General features: G+C 37.5%; 1 protein-coding gene across 18 annotated transcripts in view; it reads left to right on the top strand.

The window, feature by feature from the left end:
- PTBP3 (polypyrimidine tract binding protein 3) overlaps positions 1-25,420 on the top strand; it is a 116,183-nt gene that overhangs the window by 72,901 nt on the left and 17,862 nt on the right. For all 18 annotated transcript variants that reach the window (XM_015117062.3, XM_077968333.1, XM_015117063.3 and 15 more), the window contains 2 exons: positions 8,672-8,782; positions 10,384-10,558. In XM_015117062.3, coding sequence (XP_014972548.1) covers positions 8,672-8,782; positions 10,384-10,558 — 286 coding nt within the window. The remainder of the gene's footprint in view (positions 1-8,671; positions 8,783-10,383; positions 10,559-25,420) is intronic.

Consider the following 25,420-nt stretch of genomic DNA (forward strand, 5'->3'; position numbering starts at 1 on the left):
CAAATAAAGAAGCTAGGGCCCTTAGAAGTTCATTTACTTTCCCATAGTCTATATACCAATTGACAATAGAGCTCAGACACATTTCTTAGTAAAGTCCTGTGCCATGCATGTATATATTAAAACATGCCATTGAGTACGCCTACTGGGTTCCCCTTTGATATGCATTGGTGAAGCATGTCCTAAGGAGGACGCTAGCAATGGGATCCACAGCCATGGTTGCTCTCTGAAAGGGTTCAGCTGTTGCTTAAGTGATTGGTTTCATTGTTCTTGTGGATTTTCTTCTGTGTATCCCAGAAAGTGGCATTGAAGACTAATGGGATCTTTAGCAGTGTTTGTTCTGGGGTTGCTACTGTAACATTGTAGCTATTGCTTTTATAAAAGATGTTCTTATGCCTGTGTCCCAACACTGCCATCAGCCAGCAGCCAGTTTAGCTACAGTCACGTGGTCCTGTCTTATCATTTCATTTATCATCTCCCTAACCACAGTAACAAATTTTGTTTTTCCCTCAAGAGATCGTGGTGACCTTCAGGTGAAGAAGACTAATTCTGAGTGTCCTCAGTAGCAACTGCTGGGGTAGGACTCCCAGTCTTTCAGTTACAGCACTCACTTTTTAAACCCTCTTTTCCAGTGCTATTGAAATAAAACCAGCTCCTTATGAAGGCCCCCAAATGCAGACTTCTCCCCCATCTCTTTATCTTCATTACCTAACACTCTTCTGCTTATTTAACACCTGTCTTTTCTGGCACTATCTCTCTCTCCCTACCTCCCTTCCCTTTCTCCCTGCTTAATTCTGTCCTTAGTCCATTTCTGTCTTGTATTTCTTAGACCAGGAACACTCTTTATCCAGGTAGTCACCTGGCAGGATCGACGTCATTCACCTCTCAGCTCAAATGTTACCTCCTCAGGGAGCAATCTAATTACATTAAGCAAGTCCTCTCCCCTGGCACTCTTATCCCATCAGCCAACTAAGAGCCAGTCTGGCATAACAGTTACAGATACAGGGTCTGAAGCTAGTTTGAATCCTGACTCTACTGCCTCTGTAGCCTTGGGCAAGTAACTTACCCCTTCTATTTTTGTTTTCTTTATAATGAAGATGATGTTCTCTCATTTTTTATTGCAAGGATTACATGAGTTAATACATTTAAAGTACTTACTAAATAAAACAGGGCCTGATACCTATTAAGTGCCCAAGAAGGAGGGGTTGGGTGTGGTGACTCACGCCTGTAATCCCAACACTTTGAGAGGCCAAGAAGGGTGGATGACTTGAGGGTCAGGAGTTCACCTCCAGCCTGGCCATCATGGTGAAACCCTATTTCTTCTAAAAATATGAAAAATTAGCCAGGTGTGGTGGCATGTATCTGTAGTTCCACCTATTCTGGACGCTGAGGCAGGAGAATCACTTGAACCCAGGAGGCTGAGATTGCAGTGATCTGAGATCGTGCCATTGCACTGCAGCCTGGGCAGCAGAGCAAGACTCCATCTAAGTGCCCAAGAAGTGTTAGCTCTAATGATCAAATGCCAGTAAAGAGCAATGTAGGAAACTGGTTCTTCCTCTTGTAGTCTTGTGGATAAGACACTAATTTCATAAATAATGGCATAAAATGTAATGAATATTATGGTAGGGGAATATACAGAAGTGTGGAGTTGGTTGTACCTGTTATAACTATTTAGCAAATTATTTTATTACATTCTTTGCTGAAAATTGGTCCTGGCTCAACTGCTATCTAACATCTATAGAAACTAGTGTTCCGTTAGCTCATGGTAAGGGAATTGAGAGTGACTGAGATGGGACTGATGCTATTTTAGATGAAGGAAGCTAGGGAAAGTCTTTCCAATATGGTATTTGAGCAGAGGCTTACAGGATGGGAAAATGTAAGTTATGTGTGTATGTGGAGAAATAATGATCCAGTCCAAAAGAACAACAAATATAAGGTGCCTAAGGTGGAAGTGTGCTTGTTGTGTTGAAGTATCAGAAAGAAGGCTGTGTCACTGGAATAGAGAGAGTAAGAAAGCCCTATGCGAGAGGGCATCAGAGCAGTGATGATGCAAAGCTTTTATAATTGTTACACTGGGTAAGATGGGAAACCTTTGGAGGATTTTGAATGGAACAGTGAGATTATATGATTTACATTTTAGCAGAATCACTCTTGTTGCTGTGTTAAGAATAAACTATGGCTGGGCGTGGTGGCTCACACCTGTAATCCCAGCACTTTGGGAGGCCGAGGCCAATGGATCTTCTGAGCTCAGGTGTTCAAGACCAGCCTGGGCAATATGGCAAAACCCCTGTGTACCAAAAATACAAAAAATTAGCGAAGGGTGGTGGCACACACCTGTAGTCCCAGCTACTCAGGAGGCTGAGATGGGAGGATAGCTGGAGCCCAGGAGGTGGAGGCTGCAGTGAACCGAGATTGTGCCACTGCATTCCAGCCTGGATGACAGAGTGAAACCCTGCCCCCTCATCCTCCAAAAAGAATAAGCTGTATGGGGTTAAGTGGAGGCTCTTGTCCTACTTCAAGTGAGAGATGATGGTGGCCTGGGTGAGGCCTTAAGGACTGGAAGTGGTGATTATGGATTTTTTAAAAATTAGAGATAGGGTCTTGCTGTGTTGCGCAGACTGGCCCAAAAAAACTCCTGGGCTCAAGCAATCCTTCCACCCCGTGAGAAGCTGGGGCTATAGGTACGGGCCACCTATATGGACTTCTGTGGCTATATTTTGAAAGATTTGCTGATGGATTGATTAGATTTGGTTCTGAAGAGAAAGGGAGTAATCAAGAATGCCTCCCAGATTTTGGATCTGAGCCTCTGGTAAAATGGAGCTAAGATATAAAGACTGAGGTAAATAAATAATAGTAATAATAATAAAAAGACAAAGACAAAAAAAGATTTGGGGCCGGAGTTGGAGGTAGGCATAAATCAAGAGTTTGATTTGAACATGTTAACTTAAGATACCTATTAGGTATTCAAATGGGAGATGATAAATGGGAATTAAGTCTGGATTCAGGAAAGAATTCAGGCTGGAGATTTGGAAACCTTCAGCATAGGTGTGGTAATTAAAGCTACTGGACTGGATAACATCATCTCAGAATATTTGTAGATAGAATTCATCAACTGATTAATTATGTAAATGCTCAATCCTGCATACTAAAAAGTGTCTTTGTGCATGAAAGAAGTAGCTCATAATGATGTTCTCATGTAATCCATTCCTTCTGAGTACTGTTATACATGGGAATAGTTTTTGAATGTCCAGTAGATGAATCTCTTCAGGACAAAGGACCAATCTTTTTGAATTGTAATAAAGATAAATAACTTATAAAAGCTAGGCATTATGGGTACTAAATAAAAGAATCAATCCTAGTAATATGAAATTCTGGTTCTTAAATCATATTATTTCATTGGCTACAAAAACTATTATAAACAAGTTGTGGCCAATGTGCTTGATACTAAAAAAACTTTTCTAATGTGAATAAACCTTTTTTTATTTTTTGAGATGGAGTCTCACTCTTACAGCCCAGGGTGGGTTGTGGTGGCACAATCTCGGCTCACTGCAACCTCTGCCTCCCGGGTTCAAGTGATTCTCCTGCCTCAGCCTCCTGAGTAGCTGGGATTACAGATGCCCATCACCACGCCCAGCTAATTTTTGTACTTTTAGTAGAGATGGGGTTTAGCCATGTTGGCCGGGCTGGTCTCGAACTCCTGACCTCAGGTGATCTGCCCACCTCAGCCTCCCAAAGTGCTGGGATTATAGGCGTGAGCCACTGCGCCTGGCCGTGAATACACTTTTTACAAGTGAATACTAGTGGACATTTTTGATTTCTGACAAATTACACCTTTATAAAAAATCACTCTGAAGATGAATTTTATCTTTAGTGTCTTCTTAGTCCTGTGTTACAGTCTGAAACTATTAAAATACGAGGTATCTAGAGTTGAGTGTTTGTCCATATTTTTGACAGCAAAATATATTAGGGAAACAGAGTCAAAGACCTTGTAATTCATAAAAATAGATTCATATGTATCAAACCTTCCTAAATTTTAATTTTTGATACCTAATCTGTTTGAAATTTACTATTTTGGTAATTATGAAAAGGTGTTAAAAATCACATGTCAGGCATTCCTGGATTCCCTGATGTTGGTGCCCAGTTACTTTATTCAGAAGTATATTGTTTTTTGTAGCTCCTCTCTCAGTGAATACAATCCAGGGGACTAGAGTGCTATTGCTGGTTAACCTGTTCAGGCAAGTTTATTCTCTTAGCACATTCAGATAAAAACCACACAGCAAAACACCAAGCTGTCCGTGAGGATGTGCTTTAGGCCACTGTTGAAGTTAAATGAGAAATGAGAATGTAAAGTTAAATGAGAAAAGGAATGTAAACATTAACAAAATCTGAAAGGTAAGTGGAAATTAGGTTTTATAGCATAATTTAGTATAAAAATTTTCCAAATGTTAGAGCAAATTATGTGTTCTTATTCCTTCACTAATGAGATATTTTACATCAAGAATATTTATTATTTTTTGAAATTGCTGACTTCCTTTGTTGGGGTGAAAAGAAGTATTTTTTTTTTAAAGAAAAAATGAAAAAAAAAAAAGCTTTTAAAAAAGGAAAAAAAAATTACATATTGCCATCTGGGTACAGTGGCTCATGCCTATAATCCCAGTATATATAATCTCCCTACCTTTGGGAGACTAAGGTAGGAGAATCATGTGAGGTCACGAGTTTGAGACCAGCATGGGTGAGGTAGCGAGACCCTATCTCTAAAAAATTTTAAAAATTAGCCATGCATGGTGGTGCACCCTGTAGTACTCCGGAGACTAAAGTAGGAGGATTGCTTGAGCCGAGGAGTTTCAAGGTTACAGTGAACTATGATTGCGCCACTGCACACCATTATGGGTGACACGGTGAGACCCTGTCTCTTAAAAAGGAAACAAAAATTGTATATCGCTATAATTCTCAATTTATAATTTTATCAGTTTATAATATCAATTAATAATAAGCATTTTAGTCTGTATCTGTCACACACCAGGAATTGTACTTAATGATGCAGAAATGATTAAGACAAGGTATATTCCTTCAAGGAGCTTTCAGTCTAATTAAAGGAGACAGTTATATAAATAAATGTATAGTAGAGTAAAAGTACAACAGCAAGATACATATACGTGTGTGTGTGTGTGTATATATACACTTTTTTTTTTTTTTTTTTTTGAGACGGAGTTTCTCTCTTGTTGCCCAGGTTGGAGTGCAATGGCCCGATCTCAGCTCACTGCAACCTCCATGTCCCGGGTTCAAGTGATTCTCCTACCTCAGCCTCCCGAGTAGCTGGGATTACAGGCATGCGCCACCATACCCGGCTAATTTTTGTAGTTTTAGTAGAGATGGGGGTTTGCCATGTTGGCCAGGCTGGTCTCGAACTCCTGACCTCAGGTGACCCACTGGCCTCCCACAGTGCTGGGATTACACACGTGAGCCACTGCGCCTAGCTGATAAATATTTATATAAAACCAAGAAGTAGATACAACTCGGGAAAAATAATTCTGTAGGGATTTGGGGGAGGCTGAGAATTTTATGGTAGCATTGTTCCCTGAGCTGAGTTTTGGAAAAGATAAATGAAGGCTTACTAGCTGTTAAAACAGATTTCTAGGAAAAGGGAAAATCCTTATATATGGGCATAGAAGTCTGAAATCATTTGGTAAATTTGCAGAACTATAGGCAACTACACATTATTGATGTAAATAGAATAGTGTTATACAAGAAGTTTCAGGAAGTGAGGTTTGAGAGATAAACCAGGGCAAGAGTGTTATGTTATGTGAAAGAGCTTGTATTTTACCCTGTATATAATGGGGAGGTAGTAAGGGATTTTAAGCAGGGGAAAATATAATCTGACTTATACTTTAGAACGCTACCTGGGCTGTAGTAATGAAGAAGGGAGGTCAGACAGTTGTTACATTACATCCCCAGCCTTTTAAAAAAATCTAATGTTACTCCTTTATTGAGAGAAAACATCGAGTTGATGCATGTGTAATACATAGATTGATTCATGTCTTGCCATAAGTGATTTAAGTGGCAAAATATATATAACATAAAATTTACCATTTTAACTATTTTTAATTGTATAGTTCAGTGACATTAGGTATGTTTACATTGTTTTTTTCAACCATCACTGAATACCATGTCTCCAGAATTTTTTTCATCTTCCCAAACTGAAACTCCCTTTACCCATTAAACAGAACTCTTTATTCATCTGCTCTCCCAGCCCCCAGCAATCACCAGTCTATTTTCGGTCCCTGTGAGTTTGACTGCACCTTAGGTTCCTCATGTAAGTGGAACTATGCAGTATGTGTGTTTTGTGACTGGCATATTTCACCTGGCATGATGTTTTGAAGGTTCATCCATGTTCAGAATTTTTCTCCTTTTTGAGGCTGAGTAATATTCAGTTTGTACATATATATCATATTTTGTTTATCCATTTATTTGTTGATGAACACTTTGGTTGCTTCCTGTTTTGGCTATTTTGTGTAATGCTGTAATGCACATGGGTATATGCATATCTCTTTGAGTCCCTTGGCTGTATACCTAGAAATGGAATTGCTGGATTATATGGTAATTCTATTTTCATTTTTTAAGGAAAGGTTCTACTTTTTCCATAGTGGCTGTAACATTTTACATTTCTACCAACAGTGCACAGTGGTTCCATTTTCTTCATATCCTCCCCAATACTTGTTATTTTATGGGTTTTAAAAAATTTTGTAACTATCCTAATGGAAGTTAGGTAATATGTAGTTTTGATTTGCATTTTTCTAATGATTAGTGATATTGAGCATCTTTTTGTGGGCTTATTGGCAGTTTGATTAGCTTCTTTGGAGAAATATCTATTGAAGTCCTTTGCCTATTTTTGGGTTGCATTGTTTGTATTATCATTGAGTTGCATGAATTCTTTATATATTCTGGACCTTAACTCATTATCATGTACATGATTTGATTTCACTCTGTTGATAGATTCCTTTGATGCACAAAAGTTTTTAATTTTGAGGTAGTCCCGTTTATCTGTTTTTTCTTTCATTACCTGTGCTTTAGAATATTCTTTCTTTCATGTTTTTTCCTAACCGCTAGACTACCAGGGGAGGATAGTTATTCTTGAGGCATACTTTGAGAATTAAAAAGCAGGGCCAGGTATGGTGCCTCACACCTGTAATCCCAGCACTTTGGAAGGCCACGATGGGAGGATAACTTGAGCTCAGGAGTTTGAGACCAGCCTGGCCAACATAGTGAGACCTCATCTCTATAAAACCTTAAAAATAAAAAATTAGCCAGGTATGGTGTAGTCCCAGCTGCTTGGGAGGCTGAGATGGGAGGATTGCATAAGCCTGGGAGGTGGGGCCTGTAGTGAGCCCTGATTGTACCATAGTGGTTGATAACAGCAAAATCTTACCAGCATAGGGAATACTCAACCTTTTTCATCTCAAAAGCAGAACAAATTTTTGTTTTAAGGTTCAAATTTAAAATGGAGTGAATATTAGTTTGTTTTCACATTGCTATAAAGATACTCCCTGAGACTGGGTAATTTATAAACAAAAGAGGTTTAATTGACTCACAGTTCTGCATGACTGGGGAGGCTTCAGGAAACTTATAGTCATGGCAGAAAGCGAAGGGGAGGCCAGGGCCTCCTTCACATGGCGGCAGGAGAGAGAGATCGCGTGGGGGAAACTGCCACTTTGAAAACCATCAGATCTCTTGAGAACTCCCTCACTATCACCAGAACAACAAAGGTGAAACTGCCCTCATGATCCAGTCACCTGCCACCAGGTCTCTCTTTTGACATGTGGGAAATCACAGTTTGAGATGAGATTTGGGTGGTGACACAGAGCCAAACCATATCAACAGAGGAAAACTAAATATATTATTGTTTTATCCCCCCTATTTAGTCTTTCAGAAATGAGTTACTATTAATACTAACACTGGCTATGAACCCTATGGTGCTGAGGTAGATAGAACACGTGTTGTGAGGATATTGATGTCAGGAAGCCCTCCCCTCACTCTTTTCTTCTCAAAAGACACTTCAGAAAGGCCTTCTTTGGCCATCACTCTTACGCTGTCTCAACTTGCATTCTGGTTCATGCTCACCCCTTCCCTTCTTAAGACTTAAAATCACCAGATATTAGGATATTTGTCATTTGTTTATTGTCTGTCTTCATATGGGCATAGACTTTTGTCTCTGTTTTGTTTACTGCTGTCTTTGCAGTGTTTAGAACAATCCTCCAAATATTTGACGAATTAATAGAGCAGCCTCTAGTTGAACATCTTCTAGTGGCTACAGAAATCTCAAAAAGTAGATGATTCTTCACAGGGTGAAATAGTTGGTCCGTGACTCCCACTTTTATTCATATGCTTTGTAACACATCTCATCTCATTAATTATTGTTGTCTCCTGTTTTAATACTGTACCATTTATGTATGCCATAAAATAGGCTAGTTATTTAAGTGCCTATTGTGTACCGGGCATTGTTTTAAGGTAGGCGTAGGTATTGAAATGTTAATGTTTTAGGTTTAAGTCATTTTGGTACCAAAGTTTTAAAGAGAAAATTTTCACTTAAAAGGATTTGTGAACAAATTGTATTTATAAAGATACATTAGTTTAATACCTTTCTTTTACATTTAACCTAACTTGAACTGTTTTCCAGATATTTTCTAAATTTGGCACAGTCTTGAAGATTATCACCTTTACAAAGAATAATCAGTTTCAAGCCTTGCTTCAGTATGCTGACCCAGTAAATGCACATTATGCCAAAATGGTAATTATGATCTTTGTTTCATTTTTCAATTGTTAATGACTCTAGTGATGCCTAAAGAAGTCATCATATCTTCTCTTGTGCCCCACTTTACCACGTTTTTTAAAAAAAATTTTGGTAAAATATACATGACGTTTACCATTTTAGTCATTTTAAAGTGTATGATTCCATGTATTTTTTTTTCTAAGCTAAAAATCATTACTTCTTCATATGAAATGGTCTCAAATCTCCTAACACCTCTCACATCTCTGAGACTCAGGTCCTGTTTGTCATGTTTAAAGTCTACAGTTGAACACAGTACTCCTGATGTAAGCTAATAGAGCCATCATTACCCTTGTGCTTTCATTTACTTCTCCTATCCAAGTACTAACCAGGCCCGACCCTGCTTAACTTCTGAGATCAGATGAGATCAGGCACATTCATGGTGGTATGGCTGTAGACCATTTACTTCTGTTAAATCAGTCAGAAATTGGTTTCACCATTTTTGTAGCTGTATTCAATGTTTATTCCTGTTGAGCTCTAAATTGGTGGAGATACTAAATCTTAGGAAATATGCTGCTGTCAATTCATGTTATCTTTTTTTTAGTACACGAAAACCTATTTTGACAAGATATAAAACTTGACGTTCAGTTTGGTTATCTTAGGCATACCTCCTGTTGATATCTATCCCTGACTCTAATTTCATCTTGTAGCAGTTTTTGCTAGTCATTTCTAGTTTTTGGTCAAAGATGAGGACTAAGGCTTGTGGTACTTTTGTGTACCACACAGTGTCTGGCACTCAATTGGGAGTATAGCGTTTATATTTGCTGTACCCTGAACTTGCGTGTATTATTTGGTACCTTTATGATGGCATACTTGTCAATGACCATTATTATAAATCAGGATATATATGTATATATGTATGTATGTTTTATTTTTATGTGCTTTGCTTTCTGGTATCTATTTTTATAAATTCAAGCATTTGCGAAAGTCCTAAGTGGTCACAAATACCCTTAGGTAAATTTTTGTTCTTGCAAAGGAAGGGGTTGCTAATCTTTGGTCACAGCTGACTCCACATTTCCCTCAGTTTTTATTATTCAAAGTATTACAAAGTAAATTTACAATAGAAAAAAGTAAGTGGTAGATAATATTTTATATATTGTGGCTCTGACAAGTACCATTTACAAAAGCTTTTTTTCATCCTAACAAAGCTTATACATCCTAGTATATTGCGAATTATACTAAAATGAATTAAAATGGAATGTAAAATCAGAGTATCTTAAAACTTTTGGTATAGGCAAAATAATCATAATAATAGTGAACATTTCTGTGATAGACAGTAGTTTTCCAATCTTTTACATTTCTCCTCTCTTACTTGATCTTACCACAGACAAGATAAATATTACCAGTCTTATTTTACAGATGAAAGCTGAGACTTAGAGATTTTCTTTTTCTCTCTTAGGCTCATAGTTAATGACTGTGAGGTAAAAGTAAACCCAAGACTTTGGCTTTTTAGTCAGTGCTTTCTGCCTCACACCTGATTGCCACTCTTTGTTAAAGTAGACGCTTCTTGGTTATCAGTGTTGTTGTCTTGCCAAAACCAGTCCCTTTCTTACATGCTTTAGGCTCTGGATGGCCAGAATATCTATAATGCATGCTGCACTCTGCGCATTGACTTCTCCAAGCTCACCAGCCTTAATGTGAAATATAATAATGACAAAAGCAGAGACTTCACTCGCTTAGACCTTCCTACTGGTGATGGCCAGCCATCCCTTGAACCCCCTATGGCTGCTGCTTTTGGTGAGTAGTTCTTTTTTGGGTCACAAAGGAAGTTTTCTGAAGTTACAAGTTTCATTTATTAAGCCATGTATGTTTATAAGCCTTTTTCTTCTTGAGTTCTCTCAGGATTTATAAAGGAAAGCAAGAATCCTGGAACAAAGTATGCCCATTAATTAAATATTAATATTAGGAGGTTCTGTTAGTTGACAAAACAAATGAATATCTGAAATTGAGTTACAAATTTATTTTCTAACATTGATATTTCTCATTCTTTAAAAGCCAGAGACCATTTACTTCAAATTAGTAGTCTTATTAATTTAAATATACTAGTTTATAGCCAAAATAATTTTGCCATATATGCTCTTGAGGAAAATACTTTTCCCTTGTTAAGTAGTGATATTTTATATCAAGCCTAAATTAATAGTAGGATCTTCTTTTATTCAAAGAAGAGGATTTATTTTGTTTTGTTTCTTAAACTTTAGAACTTCCAGCTGTATCTTAAGCTTGTGTGAAGTTGCATTTTGCATTAGTAAAAATGCAGCCTTCTGAACTGTCTCTGCAAATTGTAGCTTTGAAGAGCCTCCTTCTTTTATTTAAAGTAAACCTCTTAAGGAGAAAGCAATGGATGACCCAGTCTGAATATCTTATTAGGTTAGTATGTGCTACTTTTGGTTTCACAGTTCTCAAAAGAGTGGTTTATTATTTAGATAAAGTATTACTACCTTTTGTGATTGATTTTTCCTTTACCAAATAACACCATGAAATATTGCTAATTGGGACTTTAAGTAGTATTTAGTTCATGCTTTATAGGTGAGAAAATTAAAAGAATTAAGACAATCAAATTATTTAAGACAACCAAATGATTGTCCAAACTTTTCTAGAAAATAGTTCATTACTTTCGAGTAAAAACTTTTTTATTATTTTTAATTAAAAAAGCCAAGGGAATGATTTAGTGCATCTTTCTTATATTGTTAAAAGGTCTGTTTTGGCTTCTTTGACCATATTTGTGTGTTTTATATTTGTTACCAGCCCCTAACTTACTTACCTGATTTGGCAGTGACAAAGGTCTTTGTCATTACCATTTTAATAACAAATGATAGAAATATTTGGGGCAAAAAAAATACTGGGGCAAATTAAAGTTTACTAAAACTCAGCTGTCAAATGTAAGAATTCACTTATTCTAATAATTGATTATATACTCTTGGTGCAATTAATGTTCTTTATTATGGGAAGAGGACATTTTTAAAACATGTTAAGAATTTTGATTTCTAAATATAAAATAACAGAATGTTCATATCCTTTCTCATTAATGTTATTAATAAATCCTTAGTCACTGCAAAATAATGTCTATATCCTAAAAAAGTGATTCATCAGAGAGAGAACAATGCACTTTATATATTATGTGAAAGTTTCTCTACTTTGCCTCTCACTAATATTTGATACAGTTTCACTATTCCCTTCTTTTTTTCTTGGCTTCTGAAACACCACTCTCCTTACTTTCTTCCTACTTCACTGGCTGTTCTTTCTCTTTTAAAGGTTGCCCTTTACAGTTTCTAGGGCTGAGTCATAAGCACTGTGTTCTTGCTTTTAGTGACATTTGTTATACTCATAGAAAAGCTTATAAAACACGTAAGTATATACACACCCATGTGATTACCACCCAGATTAAGAAATAAAGTATTTATACATACTGAAGAAGCACACTGTGTACCTTTCTTCATCAATTTTGTTCACTCTCCTTTGCCCAAGATAACCACAGTCCCAAATTTGATAATTATTCTCTTGCTTTTCTGTTTTCCTGTTGTTTTTTTACTACTCATTGTATATCCCTAAATGCAACTTAAATTTTTTTTTTAAAGCATTCAGTACTTTAAAGCATTAAAAAATTTTAAAACTGTATTTAGAACTTTACATAAATGGACTCATGCTGGTTTTCTTTTGTGACTTTATTTTATTTGCCCTGTATGGCTTTGGTGATTCATCCGTATTCATACATGTGGCTATCGTTCATTCATTCTTAGTACCGTCAATTCTATAGTATCCCATTGCATTGGAAGAATAATATATTATGGTTTGTTTATCCATTTTATTATTGATAAATATTTTGTTTGTTTTAGTTTGATGCTACTATGAACATTCTTTCCTGCTGGATAAGAGTTTTCTTTAAGAAGTACATAGGAAAGGAATTGTTGGGTCATAGAGAACATATTTCTTCAGTTTTATTACATAATGCCAGTTTTCAAAGTGATTGCACCAGTTTGTAACTGCATTGTGAGATGAAGAAAATTTTTTTAAGTCATCTCCTACTGGAAGGAGTGAGGTTAAATTTTTTTTTTTTTTTTTTTTTTAGTGTATGTGTAATGATATCTTAACACAGTTTTCAGTTGCATTTTCCTAATTACTAATGAGGTTGAACATATTTTGTTTATTATTCATCCTGTGGTAAATTTTCTGTTTGTTTATTTATTTCACGAATAAGTTCTTTAGTGGTGATTTCTGAGATTTTGGTGCAAGCAAAGATTTGGTGTTTGGTACACCCAAGCACCATACACAGTACCCAGTGTGTAGTCTTTTACCTCTCACTCCCATCCCTGTGCAATTCTTTTGTCTATTTTTGTGTTTTATTTCTCCTTTTTTTCTTACTTGTACGAATTCATTATGTATTCCAGATACTAGTCCATTGTTTGTTATATGGGTTGCAAATAGTTTCTCCTAGTTTTGGCTTGTTGATTTATTGATAATGATGACTTTTATGTAGTCAAGTTTATTTTTTATTTCCTTTGTATTTGTGTTTTTTTGTGTGTCTTATTTAAGAAATCCTTTGTGATATAAGGTCATAAATATATTTACTTATATTCTAAAGTTTATGGTGTTTTAGTAATAATTTAAACTTTGAAATTAAATTTTGTCTGAAATTAAATTGCAAGAGTAGTACAAAGAACTTCTATGTATCTCTTATTCAGATTGCCCTATTAGCATCATGCCATATTTACCTTATCATCTGAGTATTTATGTGTATGTATGTATATACATATATAATATATACACTACCTATATTTGTGTATGCGTGTGTATGTATATTTATTTTCCCCCACCCCCAAACCACTTGAGTAAGTTGCAGATATGATGTCCCTTTATGTCTAAATTAATCATTGTGTATTTACTAAGAACAAGGACATTCTTACTAAATACAGTTTAATTATCAAAGTTAGGAAATTAACATCTATACAATCCTTTAATCCATAGACTTTTTGTTTTTCGAGATAGTCTTTCTCTGTCATCGAGGCTAGAGTGCAGTGGCATGATCATAGCTCATTGTAGCATTGACCTTGGGCTCAAGTGATCCTCCTGCCTTAGCCTCCAAAGTAGCTAGACTGTAGGCAAGCAACACTACATCTGGCTTTTTTTTTTTTTTCCCCATTTTTTGTGGAGATGGAGTCTTGCTGTTTCAACCAGGCTAGTCTCAAACTCCTGGGCTCAAGTGATCCTCCCACCTCAGCCTCCCAAAGTGCCAGTTGTGAAAATAATGTCTTTTATGACAGAATTTTTTTCTGGTAAAGATCCAAACAAGTATCAGGCTAATTTATTTGTCATGTCTCTTTCGAGTCATTTAATTCAGAACATTTCTTTATCCTGTGTCTTTCATAACTTTTTTTTTTTTTTTTTTTTTTGTGATAGGGACTTATTCTGTTGTCCAGGCTGAAGTGCAGAGATGCAATCATAGCTAACTGCAACCTCAACCTCCAGGGCTCAAGTGATCCTTGTACCTCAGCCTCCTAGGTAGCTGGGACTTCAGGCACTTGCCATCATACCCGGCTAATTTTTATTTTTATTTTCTTGTAGAGACAGAGTCTCACTGTGTTGCCCAGGTTGGACTGTTGGATTTTTGAAGAGATTAGGGAGGATATTTTTTGTAGAATGTCTTTCAATATAGATGTCTGGGTTTTCCTCATCGTTGTATACATTTTTAGCAGAAATACTACAGAAATAATTTTGTCTTTCCTACCTCATTACATTAGGAGACACATGATGTTAATTTATCCTTTTTCTTGTGGTGTTAGCTTTGATCACTTATTAAAGTGGTCTTGCAGATTTCTTCCCTGTAATGTTACTATTTTACAATTTTTCCCTTTATAACGAATTTACTGATTGAGATGGTAAATACCCTGTTCTTACCACCACTTTTCACCTTTTCTTTTTCTTTTTCTGTTTTTTTGAGACTGAGTCTGGGTCTGTCGCCCATGCTGGAGTGCAGTGGTGTCATCTCAGCTCACTGCAAGCTCCGCCTCCCGTGTTCACGCCATTCTCCTGCCTCAGCCTCCTGAGTAGCTGGGACTACAGGCACCCGCCACCATGCCTAGCTAATTTTTTGTATTTTTGGTAGAGACGGGGTTTCACCGTGTTAGCCAGGGTGGTCTTGATCTCCTGACCTCGTGATCCACCTGCCTCTTCCTCCCAAAGTGCTGGGATTACAGGTGTGAGCCATTGCGCCCAGCCTACTTTTTATTTTTCACATCTGTTGCCAGAATTATTTGTTACTCTGATGGTTGCCATGAGGTAATTTGCTAATTCCATCATTTCTTCTACCTTTATTAGCTAGCATTTTATTATAAAGAATGTTTTTCTCAGCTGGGTGCGGTGGCTCACACCTGTAATCCCAGCACTTTGGGAGGCCGAGGCGGGTGGATCACTTGAGGTCGGGAGTTCAAGACCATCCTGGCCAACATGGAGGGGAAGCCCTGTCTCTACTAAAAATACAAAAAGTAGCCAGGCATGGTGGCACGTTCCTGTAGTCCCAGCAAGTAGCAGGGCTGAGGCACGACAATTGCTTGAACCTGGGAGGCGGAGGCTGCAGTGAACCAAGATCCTGCTACTGCACTCCAGCCTGGGTGACAGAGCAAGACTCCATCTCAAAAAAAAAGTTTTTCTCGACTGAGCATAGTGGCTCACACTTGTAATCCCAGCACTTTGAGAGGATGAGGTTTCTTACCATCGTCACTTTCATTCATTTATTTCACATCGATAAGGACTCATAGATTCTTATTTTATTCTACAGGTTATATTTCCTACTATCGTTTTTCATTTTATGTTCAAATTGTCCCTGATTTGGCCAGTAGGAGGCCGTTCACACTGGCTCTGTGGCCTTTTGACATGCCACTGTCATAATTGGAGCACTCCTTTCTTTCTGGCACTGGATATTTCAGATCTTCTTTACCCAACCTGGTGCTGGAATCAGCCATTTCTTCAGTGAGCCCTAGTTTCTTTTAGGGGAAAATGATATTTAAAAATCAATACCTAAACATTAGATGTGCTCATTGATAATAGGGCATAACTAAATGGACATGACTAGGACGTGTGTCTATGTTTGCTTCATAAATATATATTTCTCTGTGTGTGTGTATTTTAAAAAGCAAATTTTAACTGAAAACCCCAATTCCAATCCAGCACGCTTTACAAATTGGTAACTCTCCAAGAATAAGAAATCTGATTCCCATTATCCTTAACATGTTTACCTATTTGCTCAATCTTAGATTACACAGAAGTGGTTTCGGAATTGCAAACACATACTACCAACTTGATTTTTTGTTTGTTTTTGTCTTTGTTTTTGAGGCAGAGTCTCACTCTGCCCAGGCTGGAGTGCAGTGGCACAATCTGGGCTCGCTGCAGCCTTTGCCTCCCAGGTTCAAGCAGTTCTCATGCCTCAGCCTCCTCAGTAGCTGGTACTACAGATGTGCACCACCACACCGGCTAATTTTTTTGTATTTTTTGTAGAGACAGGGTTTTGCCATGTTGGCCAGGCTGGTCTTGAACTCCTGACCTCAAGTGATCTGCCTGCCTCGGCCTCCCAAAGTGCTGGGATTACAGGTGTGAGCCACTGCGCCTGGCCGAGCTTGATACTTACAAGACTTATTTTTCTGGGCATTGCTATATTGGTCTAGTTGTCTCCTTTTGTCATTACCAGAAGTCTGAATCTCTTCTAAAGTCTTCTTTATCTTACTCTTCTTCAAGACTATCTTGGCAAATTTTGACTATTTGTATTTTTTAAGCATTTTAAGATCAGCTTGTTGAGTTCCAAAAAAAAAAAAAAAAAGGCAGCAGCAGTAGCTCTTGGGGTTTTGATTGGGATTACATTGAATTTACAAATGAGTTAGAAGATAATTGACATCATTATGATAGAATCTTCCCGTCTTTGAACATTGTGCATCTATCCGTTCATTTAGACCTTTTTTTTTTTTTTTTTTGAGACAGGGTTTTGCTGAGTCACTTAGGCTGAAGTGCAGTGGTACAATCATGCTTCACTGCAACCTTGACCTCCAGGCTCAGGCAATCCTCCCACCTCAGCCTTCTGAATAGCCAGGACCACAGGCATACATCACCATGCTCTGCTAATTAAAAAAAAAATTTTTTTTTTTGTAGAGATGGGGTCCCTCTATATTACCTAGATTGGTCTAAAACTCCTGGTCTCAAGTGATCTCTGACCTCTGCTTCCCAAAGCACTAGGATTACAGGTGTGAGCCACTGCAGCCTGGATGTTTGTTAATGTCTTTCAGTAAAGTTGGGTGACTTTTCTCCTTAAAGATTTGCACATGTTTTTGTTGAATTTATTCCTGATAATTTTTTTTTTTTTTTTTTTTTTTTGAGACAGAGTCTTGCTCTATTGCCCAGGCTGGAGTGCAGTGGCGTGATATCGGCTCACTGCAACCTCTGCCTCCCAGGTTCAAGCAATTCTCCTGCCTCAGCCTTCCGAAGCCGAGAGGCACATGCCACCATGCCTGGCTAATTTTTTGTATTTTTAGTAGAGGGGGTTTTCACAGTGTTAACTAGGATGGTCTTGATCTCCTGACCTCGTGATCCGCCTGCCTCGGCCTCCCAGAGTGCTGGGGTTATAGGTGTGAGCCACCGTGCCCGGCTATTCCTGAGAACTTCTTACTTTTACTTCTATTTTACATGGCATAGTGTGGTGTCTAGGAACCATACTTTTTGTATTCTGATTCTAGACCTATTATTTATGAGCTGTGTAATCTTGGGCAAGTTACTTAACTACTCTGCATTTCTCTTTCTTTCTGTGTGTAATGTGTAACCGTTCTTAACTGGTAGGGTTGTGAAGATTAAATGTGCTCATCATGTACATGAAGAGTTTAAAATGATACCTAACATAAGCCCAATGTAAGTTTGAAGTATCATTATTGTTTTCTTTTCTAACTGTTGGTAATACAGAAATGCAACATTGTTATCTCTTGATTTTGTAACTCAGAAACCCTGATAAACTCTTAAAAATTCCAATAATTTGCCTGTGGATTCTTTTTACATTTCAATATACACAATCATATCATCTACAGATAATGTCAGTTTATATCCTTTCTTCTAATCCCTGGGGCTTTTTTTATTTTTTGAGACAGAGTCTCGCTCTTTCACCAGGCTGGAGTCCAGTTGCACAATCTTGGGTCACTGCAACCTCTGCCTTCCGAGTTCAAGCAATTCTCATGCCTCAGCCTCCTGAGTAGCTGGGATTGCCACCACGTCTAGCTAATTTTTTGTATTTTTAGTAGAGATTGGGTTTCACCAGGTTGGCCAGCCTGGTCTCAAATGCCTCACCTCAAGTGATCCACCCACCTTGGCCCCCTAAAGTACTGGGATTACAGACAAGAGCCACCACACCTGGCCTAATCCCTGGGACTTTAATTCTTTTTCTTACTTAAATAAGATAGACCTAACTTCTAAAATTAATATAGAAATGGAAAAAGAAAGCATTTAGAAGAGAGCTGCTGAAAACTTTTTTTTTTTAAAGCTGTAAGACTTAACATGGAGCTGCAGTAATCAAACCAGTTTGGTAATGTCAGAAGGATAGATATATAGATTAATGGAGCATATTAGAGAGACTAGAAATAGATCCACAGATGTAGTCAATTGATTTTCAACAATGTTGCCAATCTAATCCACTAGGGAAAGGTAAAATCTTTCAGTAAGTGGGTTTTGTACAAGTGGATATTGGTATTGGGGATAAAAAGTATTAACCATTATCCTGTGGCATACTGACAAATTAACTTGAAATGGATCTTAGTCCTGTATGTAAAATTTGTTGTGTGGACCTGTAGTTCCAGCTATTCAGGAGGCCAAGGTGGAAGGATCACTTGAGCCCGGGAGTTCTGGGCTATAATGTTCTGTTCTGATTGGATGTCTGCACTTAAGTTCTGCAGCGATGTCGTGACTTCCCAGGAGAGGAGGCCAACAAGGTTGCCTAAGGAGGGATGAACTGGTCCAGGTCAGAAACAGAGGAGGTCACAACTTCCATGTAGATCCGTAGTGGTATTGTGCCTGTGAATAGCCATTGCACTCCAGCCTGGGCAACACCAAGACCCTGTCTCTTAAAAACAAATGCACTTATACCTATAAAATTTCCAGAAGAAGACATAGGAGAAAATCTTTGTAACCTGGAGATATGCAAAGTTCATTAGACCACAGAAAGCACAGATCGTAAAAGGAAATAATTTAGGTATTGTACATCATAATTTTAGTGCTCCAGTGTTTGAAAGATACATCAAGAAAACCAAAAGGCAAACATCACTCACTCCAAGTTGGCAAAACCTCTGGCTCCTACCTAGCGTGGTGATTTGTGAAATTTAAAAATGTTGCTGGGTGCAGTGGCCAGCACACCTGTAGTCCCTGTTACATGGGAGGCTGAGGCAGGAGGATTGTTTGAGCTCAGGCTTGAGTGCGCTCTAACCAAGCCTGTGAATAGCTGCTGTACTTCATTTTGGGTAACACAGTCAGACCCCATCTCCAAAAAATATATAAATAAATTAATTAAAATGTGATTTACTGTTAAACACAAATGTTCATAGCAGTTTTATTTATAATAGCCAAAATCTAAAAGTATTCTACTAACAGGTGAATAGATAAAAGTGGTCCTTCTATGCAGTCAAATCCTATTCAGCAATAAAAAGGAATAAAGTAGTGATAAAGGCAAAGGGATTATGCTGAACAAGAGAAGCCAGACGGAAAGGAACACCTATTGTATAATTCTGTTTGTATGTATTTCTATAAAATGCAAACTAATCTATAGTGTGAGAAAGATCAGTGGTTGCCCGAGTACAAGGTTTGGAGAGAGATAGATAGCAGAGGGACATGAGAAAATTTTCAGGAATGATGTGAATATTTGTTATCTTGATTGTGATGATAATTTCACATGCTTTAAATATACAGTCATGTGTTCCTTAACCACAGGGATACGTTCTGAGAAACGTGTCATTAGGTGGTTTTGTTGTGTACTTAAACAAACATAGATGTTATAGTCTACTATACACCTAGACTGTATGGCATGTTACCGTAATGAATACTATAGGCAACTATAACATATGATAAGTATTTGTGTATCTAAACATAGAAAGGGTACAGTAAAAATACAGTATAAAAATAAAAATGGTACACCTGTATAGGGCACTTCCCATGAGTAGAGGTTGCAGGACTGAAAGTAATATTTTTCTTTCCTTAATAATAAATTAGCCTTAGCTTGCCCGGGCATGGTGGCTCACACCTGTAATCCCAACACTTTGGGAGGCCGAGACAAGTGGATGACTTGAGGTCAGGAGTTCGAGACCAGCCTAGCCAACATTGTGAAACCCCATCTGTACTAAAAAATACAAAAATTAGCTGGGCGTGGTGGAGGGCTTCTGTAATCCCAGCTACTCGGGAGGCTGAGGCAGGAGAATTGCTTGAACCCAGGAGGCGGAATCTGCAGTGAACCCAGATTGTGCCACTGCACTCCACCCTGGGCGACAGAGTGAGACTCAGTTTAGAAAAATAATGATAGTAAATTAAATAAATAAATAAAATAACCTTAGCTTACTACAATTTTAACTTGATAAACTTTTTATTTTTAACTTTTGACTCTTTTGTGATAATACTTAGCTTGAAACACAAGCACATTGTGTACAAAATATTTTTTGTTTACAAGGTGTTCAAAAATGTTTTTTCTTCATATCCTTATTCTGTGAACTTTTTTCTATTAAACTTTTTTCAACTTTTAGTTTTTTATTAAAAACTAAGACACCTACACACGTTAACCTCAGCCTACGCAAGGTCAGGACTGTCAATATCACTGTCTTCTACTTCTACATCTTGTCCCACTGGAAGGTCTTCAGGGACAGTAACATGCATGAAACTGTCATCTATAATGACAATACATTCTTGTGGAAGACCTCCTGAAGGACCTGCTTGAAGCTGTTTTACAGTTAAGTTTTTTAAAAAAAACAAGTAGGAGTACCCTGTAAAATAACAATAAGAAGTATAGTATAGTATATACTATATAATAAAAGTATAGTATGTATATAAACCAGTAGCATAATTCTTTATTACCAAGTATTATATACTGTACACAATTTTATTTTCTGTACTTTTATATTACTGAGTTTGTTTATGCCAGCATCACTACAAACATATGAAGAATATGTTGCACTACAGTGTTACAATGGCTATAACATTACTGAGCAATAGGAATTTTTCAGTTCCATTATAATCATATGGGACCACCATTGTATATGTGGATCGTTATTGACCACTGAGCATGACAGTATATCAAAACTCATCACATTGTACACAGATATACATAATATATTACATACACATGTATATATGTACATTGTATTGTGTGTAAGTTAGAAAAGAAATGAAGTCAAATCATTTTACTCTAATGCTGAGTACCCTCCAAAGGTTTCTGTTTCTTTCAGAGTGGATGCCCCCATCTTTACATTGGATTACAAGGCCCTGTACCATCTTTTTTTCTTTTTGACAAATCTTTTTTCATGTCCCCCTACTTCATCCTTCTATCCCTCAATACTGATATCCCTATTGTTTATCAAACATATTAGGTATGTTCCAACCTCCAGATCGTTCCACTGGTTATTTCTTCTGCCTGGAGTGCTTTTCTTGCAGGTACACTGGGAGAGATATTTTTCATCTGCCTTCTTTGACCTGTGTTGACAAGCTCTTCCTCAGAACTCTCCTGATCCTTCCTTCCTTCCTTCCCTCCCCCCTCCTCCCTTCCCTTCCCTCTTCCTCTTCCTCTTCTCCCGTCCCATCCCCTCCCTCTCTTCTTTTCTTTTTCTTCTCTCTTTCTTTTCTTTCAACAGATCTCTCTCACTCTGTTACCCAGGCTGGAGTGCAGTGGTTCTATCATGCCTCACTGCAGCTTGGAACTCCTGGACTCAGGCAATCCTTCCCCCTCAGCCTCCTGAGTAGCTGGGAATACAGGCAGGCACCACCATGCCTGACTAATTTTAAAATTTTTTGTAGAGAGGGGGTTCTCACTATGTTTTCCAGGCTTCTCTTGAACTCTTGGCCTGAAGTGATCCACCCACCTCGGCCTCCCAAAGTGCTGGGATTCTAGGTGTGAGTCATTATTCCCAGCCTGTTTTTTTCCATAGTAATTGTCACCTTCTTCCATACGATACAGTTAACTTATTGCATATTCTGTGTATTGTTTATTCTGTTTTTAATCTCTATTAAACTTTACCAGGGCAGACTTGGGGAGTAGGATGCCTATTTAGTTTACTAATATTTCCTAATTCCTGAAGCAAAGTAATCATGCAAACAATATTTGTTGAATAAATGTTTATTATTCTGTTTTTTCCACTACTGGTTTGAAGTTTAGCACTGTTTCTGTTTTTATCTAGATTTTTAACTTTCAAACATTTTACCAAAATCTAATGTTAATTAATAGCTGTACCTTTTCTTACATAATAGAAGAATATTAGGACACTTGGACTCCTTTTACCTCCTCCTACTGTGATGTTATTATATTTTTACATTATTTGACTTTAATCTTGCCATTTGTTATTATTGCTTTGTACAATCAGTATTCATTTAGATTAAACCATATATAACTTTAGGTTTTTCATTCCTTCTTGCAACTCAAGACAGGCCATCTGAAAACACTTATATTCTGCCTGAAAGATACTTTTTAGTATTTCACTTAGGGAAAGGTCTATGGTAACATATTTGAAGTTTTTATTTGCCCCAAAATATTTTTCTTTTGTTATCAATTTTAAGAGTTATTTTTGCTGAGTATAAAGTTCTAGGTTGACAGGTATTTTTTCTTTCAGCATATTAAAGATACCATTCGATGGTATTCTGGTTTCCTTTGTTGCTCTTAGAAAGTCAGTTGTCGGCTGGGCGCAGTGGCGCATGCCTGTAATCTCAGCACTTTGGGAGGCCGAGGCGGGCAGATCACAAGGTCAGGAGATCGAGACCATCCTGGCTAACACAGTGAAACCCTGTCTCCACTAAAAATACAAAAAATTAGCCGGGCGTGGTGGCGAGCGCCTGTAGTCCCAGCTACTCGGGAGGCTGAGGCAGGAGAATGGCATGAACCTGGGAGGCAGAGCTTGCAGTGAGCCAAGATTGCGCCACTGCACTCCAGGCTGAGTGACAGAGTGAGACTCCGTCTCTAAAAAAAAAAAGAAAGTCAGTTGTCAAGCTAACTACTGCTTTGTTTTTTCTGGCTATTCTTTAGGAATTTTCCTTTTTTTTGGTGTCTTTTTTCTTTTGTGTCGTTTCAGTATGATGTATTTGATGTATTCATTTAAGGATTTATTTTTATTCTAATTGGAGCTCATTGGGCTTCTTGAGTCAGTGAATTGTTTGTTATTTTCAGTGGTTCTAGAAATTATCCTTTCATGTATTTCCCCTTACCACTATTTCTCTCCTCTTTCTGGAGCTTTGATTAGACATGTTATACCCCCATACTGTCCTCAGTGTACCAAACTTACTTTCCTTTCTGGGCTGCATTTGGAATAATTTCTTAGGACCTAACTTTCAGTTCACTGATGACGCTCTTCAACTTGGTTTAATTGTTGTTAAATCAGTCCTGTAATTTTAGATTTTAGCAATTGTAGCTTTCATTTCCAGAAATTTTATTTGGTTCATTTTTAAAAAGTGTCTCCTGTACTACAGATATTTTTTTGTATGTCTTTTTTCAAACATACTATTTAAATCTTCATCTGCTTAATTTAGTATCTCAGACTTTTTGCAGTTTTCTTTCTGCTTAGATATTTCTGACTTTTTGGGGTTTTTTGTGGGGGAGGGTGAGGATGAGTTATTCACTTTACTTGGAGAATTAATTATGATTGTCCTTTGAGGCTTGGGATTAAGGTGTTTGTTCCTCCAGAGAGAATTTGCTTGCCTGCAACATTAAAGGCTCTATGTTCAGGATCATTTCAACCTAAATTTGCAGCTTGATTTTCCTTTACACTTCCAAGAAATGTAAATTTGGGCTGTAAAGTTTTGTGAAAGCTTCCTGTCAGTTAGAACTTTTCAGGGGCTTTTCTCCCTTCTCTGCTAGTCACGAAGTAAACCTTCCTCATAGTCTTTTGAAGATGGTAGGACTAGAAGATAGGGTAGGTTATTTTCAGCTTATACTGATAGGTTAATGCAGTGAGAGTATCCTGTTGACTTCTCACCATGGGCTAACCCTGGTATTTGCTTCTGGCCTGCTACCCCATGAGCTGATCAAACCAAAGCTCAGTGTCACAGGGTTAGAGTTTGGGCCTAGTTGCTCCTTATAATCTCGGCAGCTTTTAGGTTTTTTAAAGAAAGTCTTTATACTTGTTCATTGAGCATTTTTCTACAGTAAGGTTGATTTATATTAATTATTCTCCAATTTAGACATTAAGCTTGTTTGTTTAGGATTTTGCTATTTCAAATAACACTGTGATAAACTGATTTCATAGGTTAAAATATTATGTATTAATTCATATTGCCTTGGTTGCTATCATGGTGGTACATTTTCCAAATGTGAAAAGTCATTCAGATCCGAAACGTTTTTCTTAAAGGTTTGTGTAATTGCCTCATTCGGAAATGAAGATATGAATCCATTGTCTAACGGGTTACTTTGCTATATAATGTTTCTGTTTCTGCTCATTTAGGGAGTGTGGATTATATAGACACTTGAAAAATGCATGTTTTATCAAATTTTAGCAAATGTTCTAATTAATCTTATTTTACATGGAAACAGTTATTTAAATTTGGTCTTGATAATTGTTTGCCAGTCCTTTTATGTATTTCTATTGAATGTTCTATGATAGTTATCTCAAAATCTTTCCTAATTTCTCTCAAATCTGCTTGCTAGAGCTCTCTCTCTGCTCACCCTTTCTGTAGCCATCTGTGTTAGCCACTTTGCTGTGCTTAACAACTACTCCCCCTCATCAGTGGTTGATAGAAATTAATGTTTATTTCTCTCCCATGCATCGGCAGCTGTGAATAAGCTCTTGCTGCCATCCTCCACTTGTCTTTTTAATGTAGGGCCTATGCTAAAGATCACTCCTTTTTGAGACATGGCATTCTTGTGGCAGAGAGTCAAGAATAAGGGAGCAGGTATAAACCTGTAATGCCACTTGAAGGCTCTGTGTGGAAGTAGTAACATGTGTCATTTCCACCTTTCTTCTTTGGGAAAAACATAACATGATCAAGCCCAGTGTGAACTGCATGGAAATGTGTGCTCTTCCACCAGAAGGCATTGCAAGTCATGTTTGGCCAGTTATATAGAAGTGGACAAGTGAATATTGGCAACAATAATACAATATCCACCATCTCTCTCCTTATGTTTAACTTTGTTTTTAGCCTTTCTAGCATAGATGTTCATAATTGCTTGTGTCTATCTTGAGGTCTCTTTGTGAAGTCTTCTTTTGTGCTTTTAATATACTGTTTTCTGTTGTAAAAATGAATCATTTTACCTATGTATGATCTTGAGCTTACTTGTGTGTAAATTTAGCAAAGACAAAATCTTGTCTGTTTTGTTCAGACTCCTCACTAGAATGCTTAGCTCATGATATGCTCACAACATGTATTTGTTAAATGGATTTTACTCTCCCTTCTTACTTCATCAAT

This window comes from Macaca mulatta, chromosome 15 (genome assembly GCF_049350105.2).
Source record: "Macaca mulatta isolate MMU2019108-1 chromosome 15, T2T-MMU8v2.0, whole genome shotgun sequence".
Classification (NCBI taxonomy): Eukaryota; Metazoa; Chordata; class Mammalia; order Primates; family Cercopithecidae; genus Macaca; species Macaca mulatta.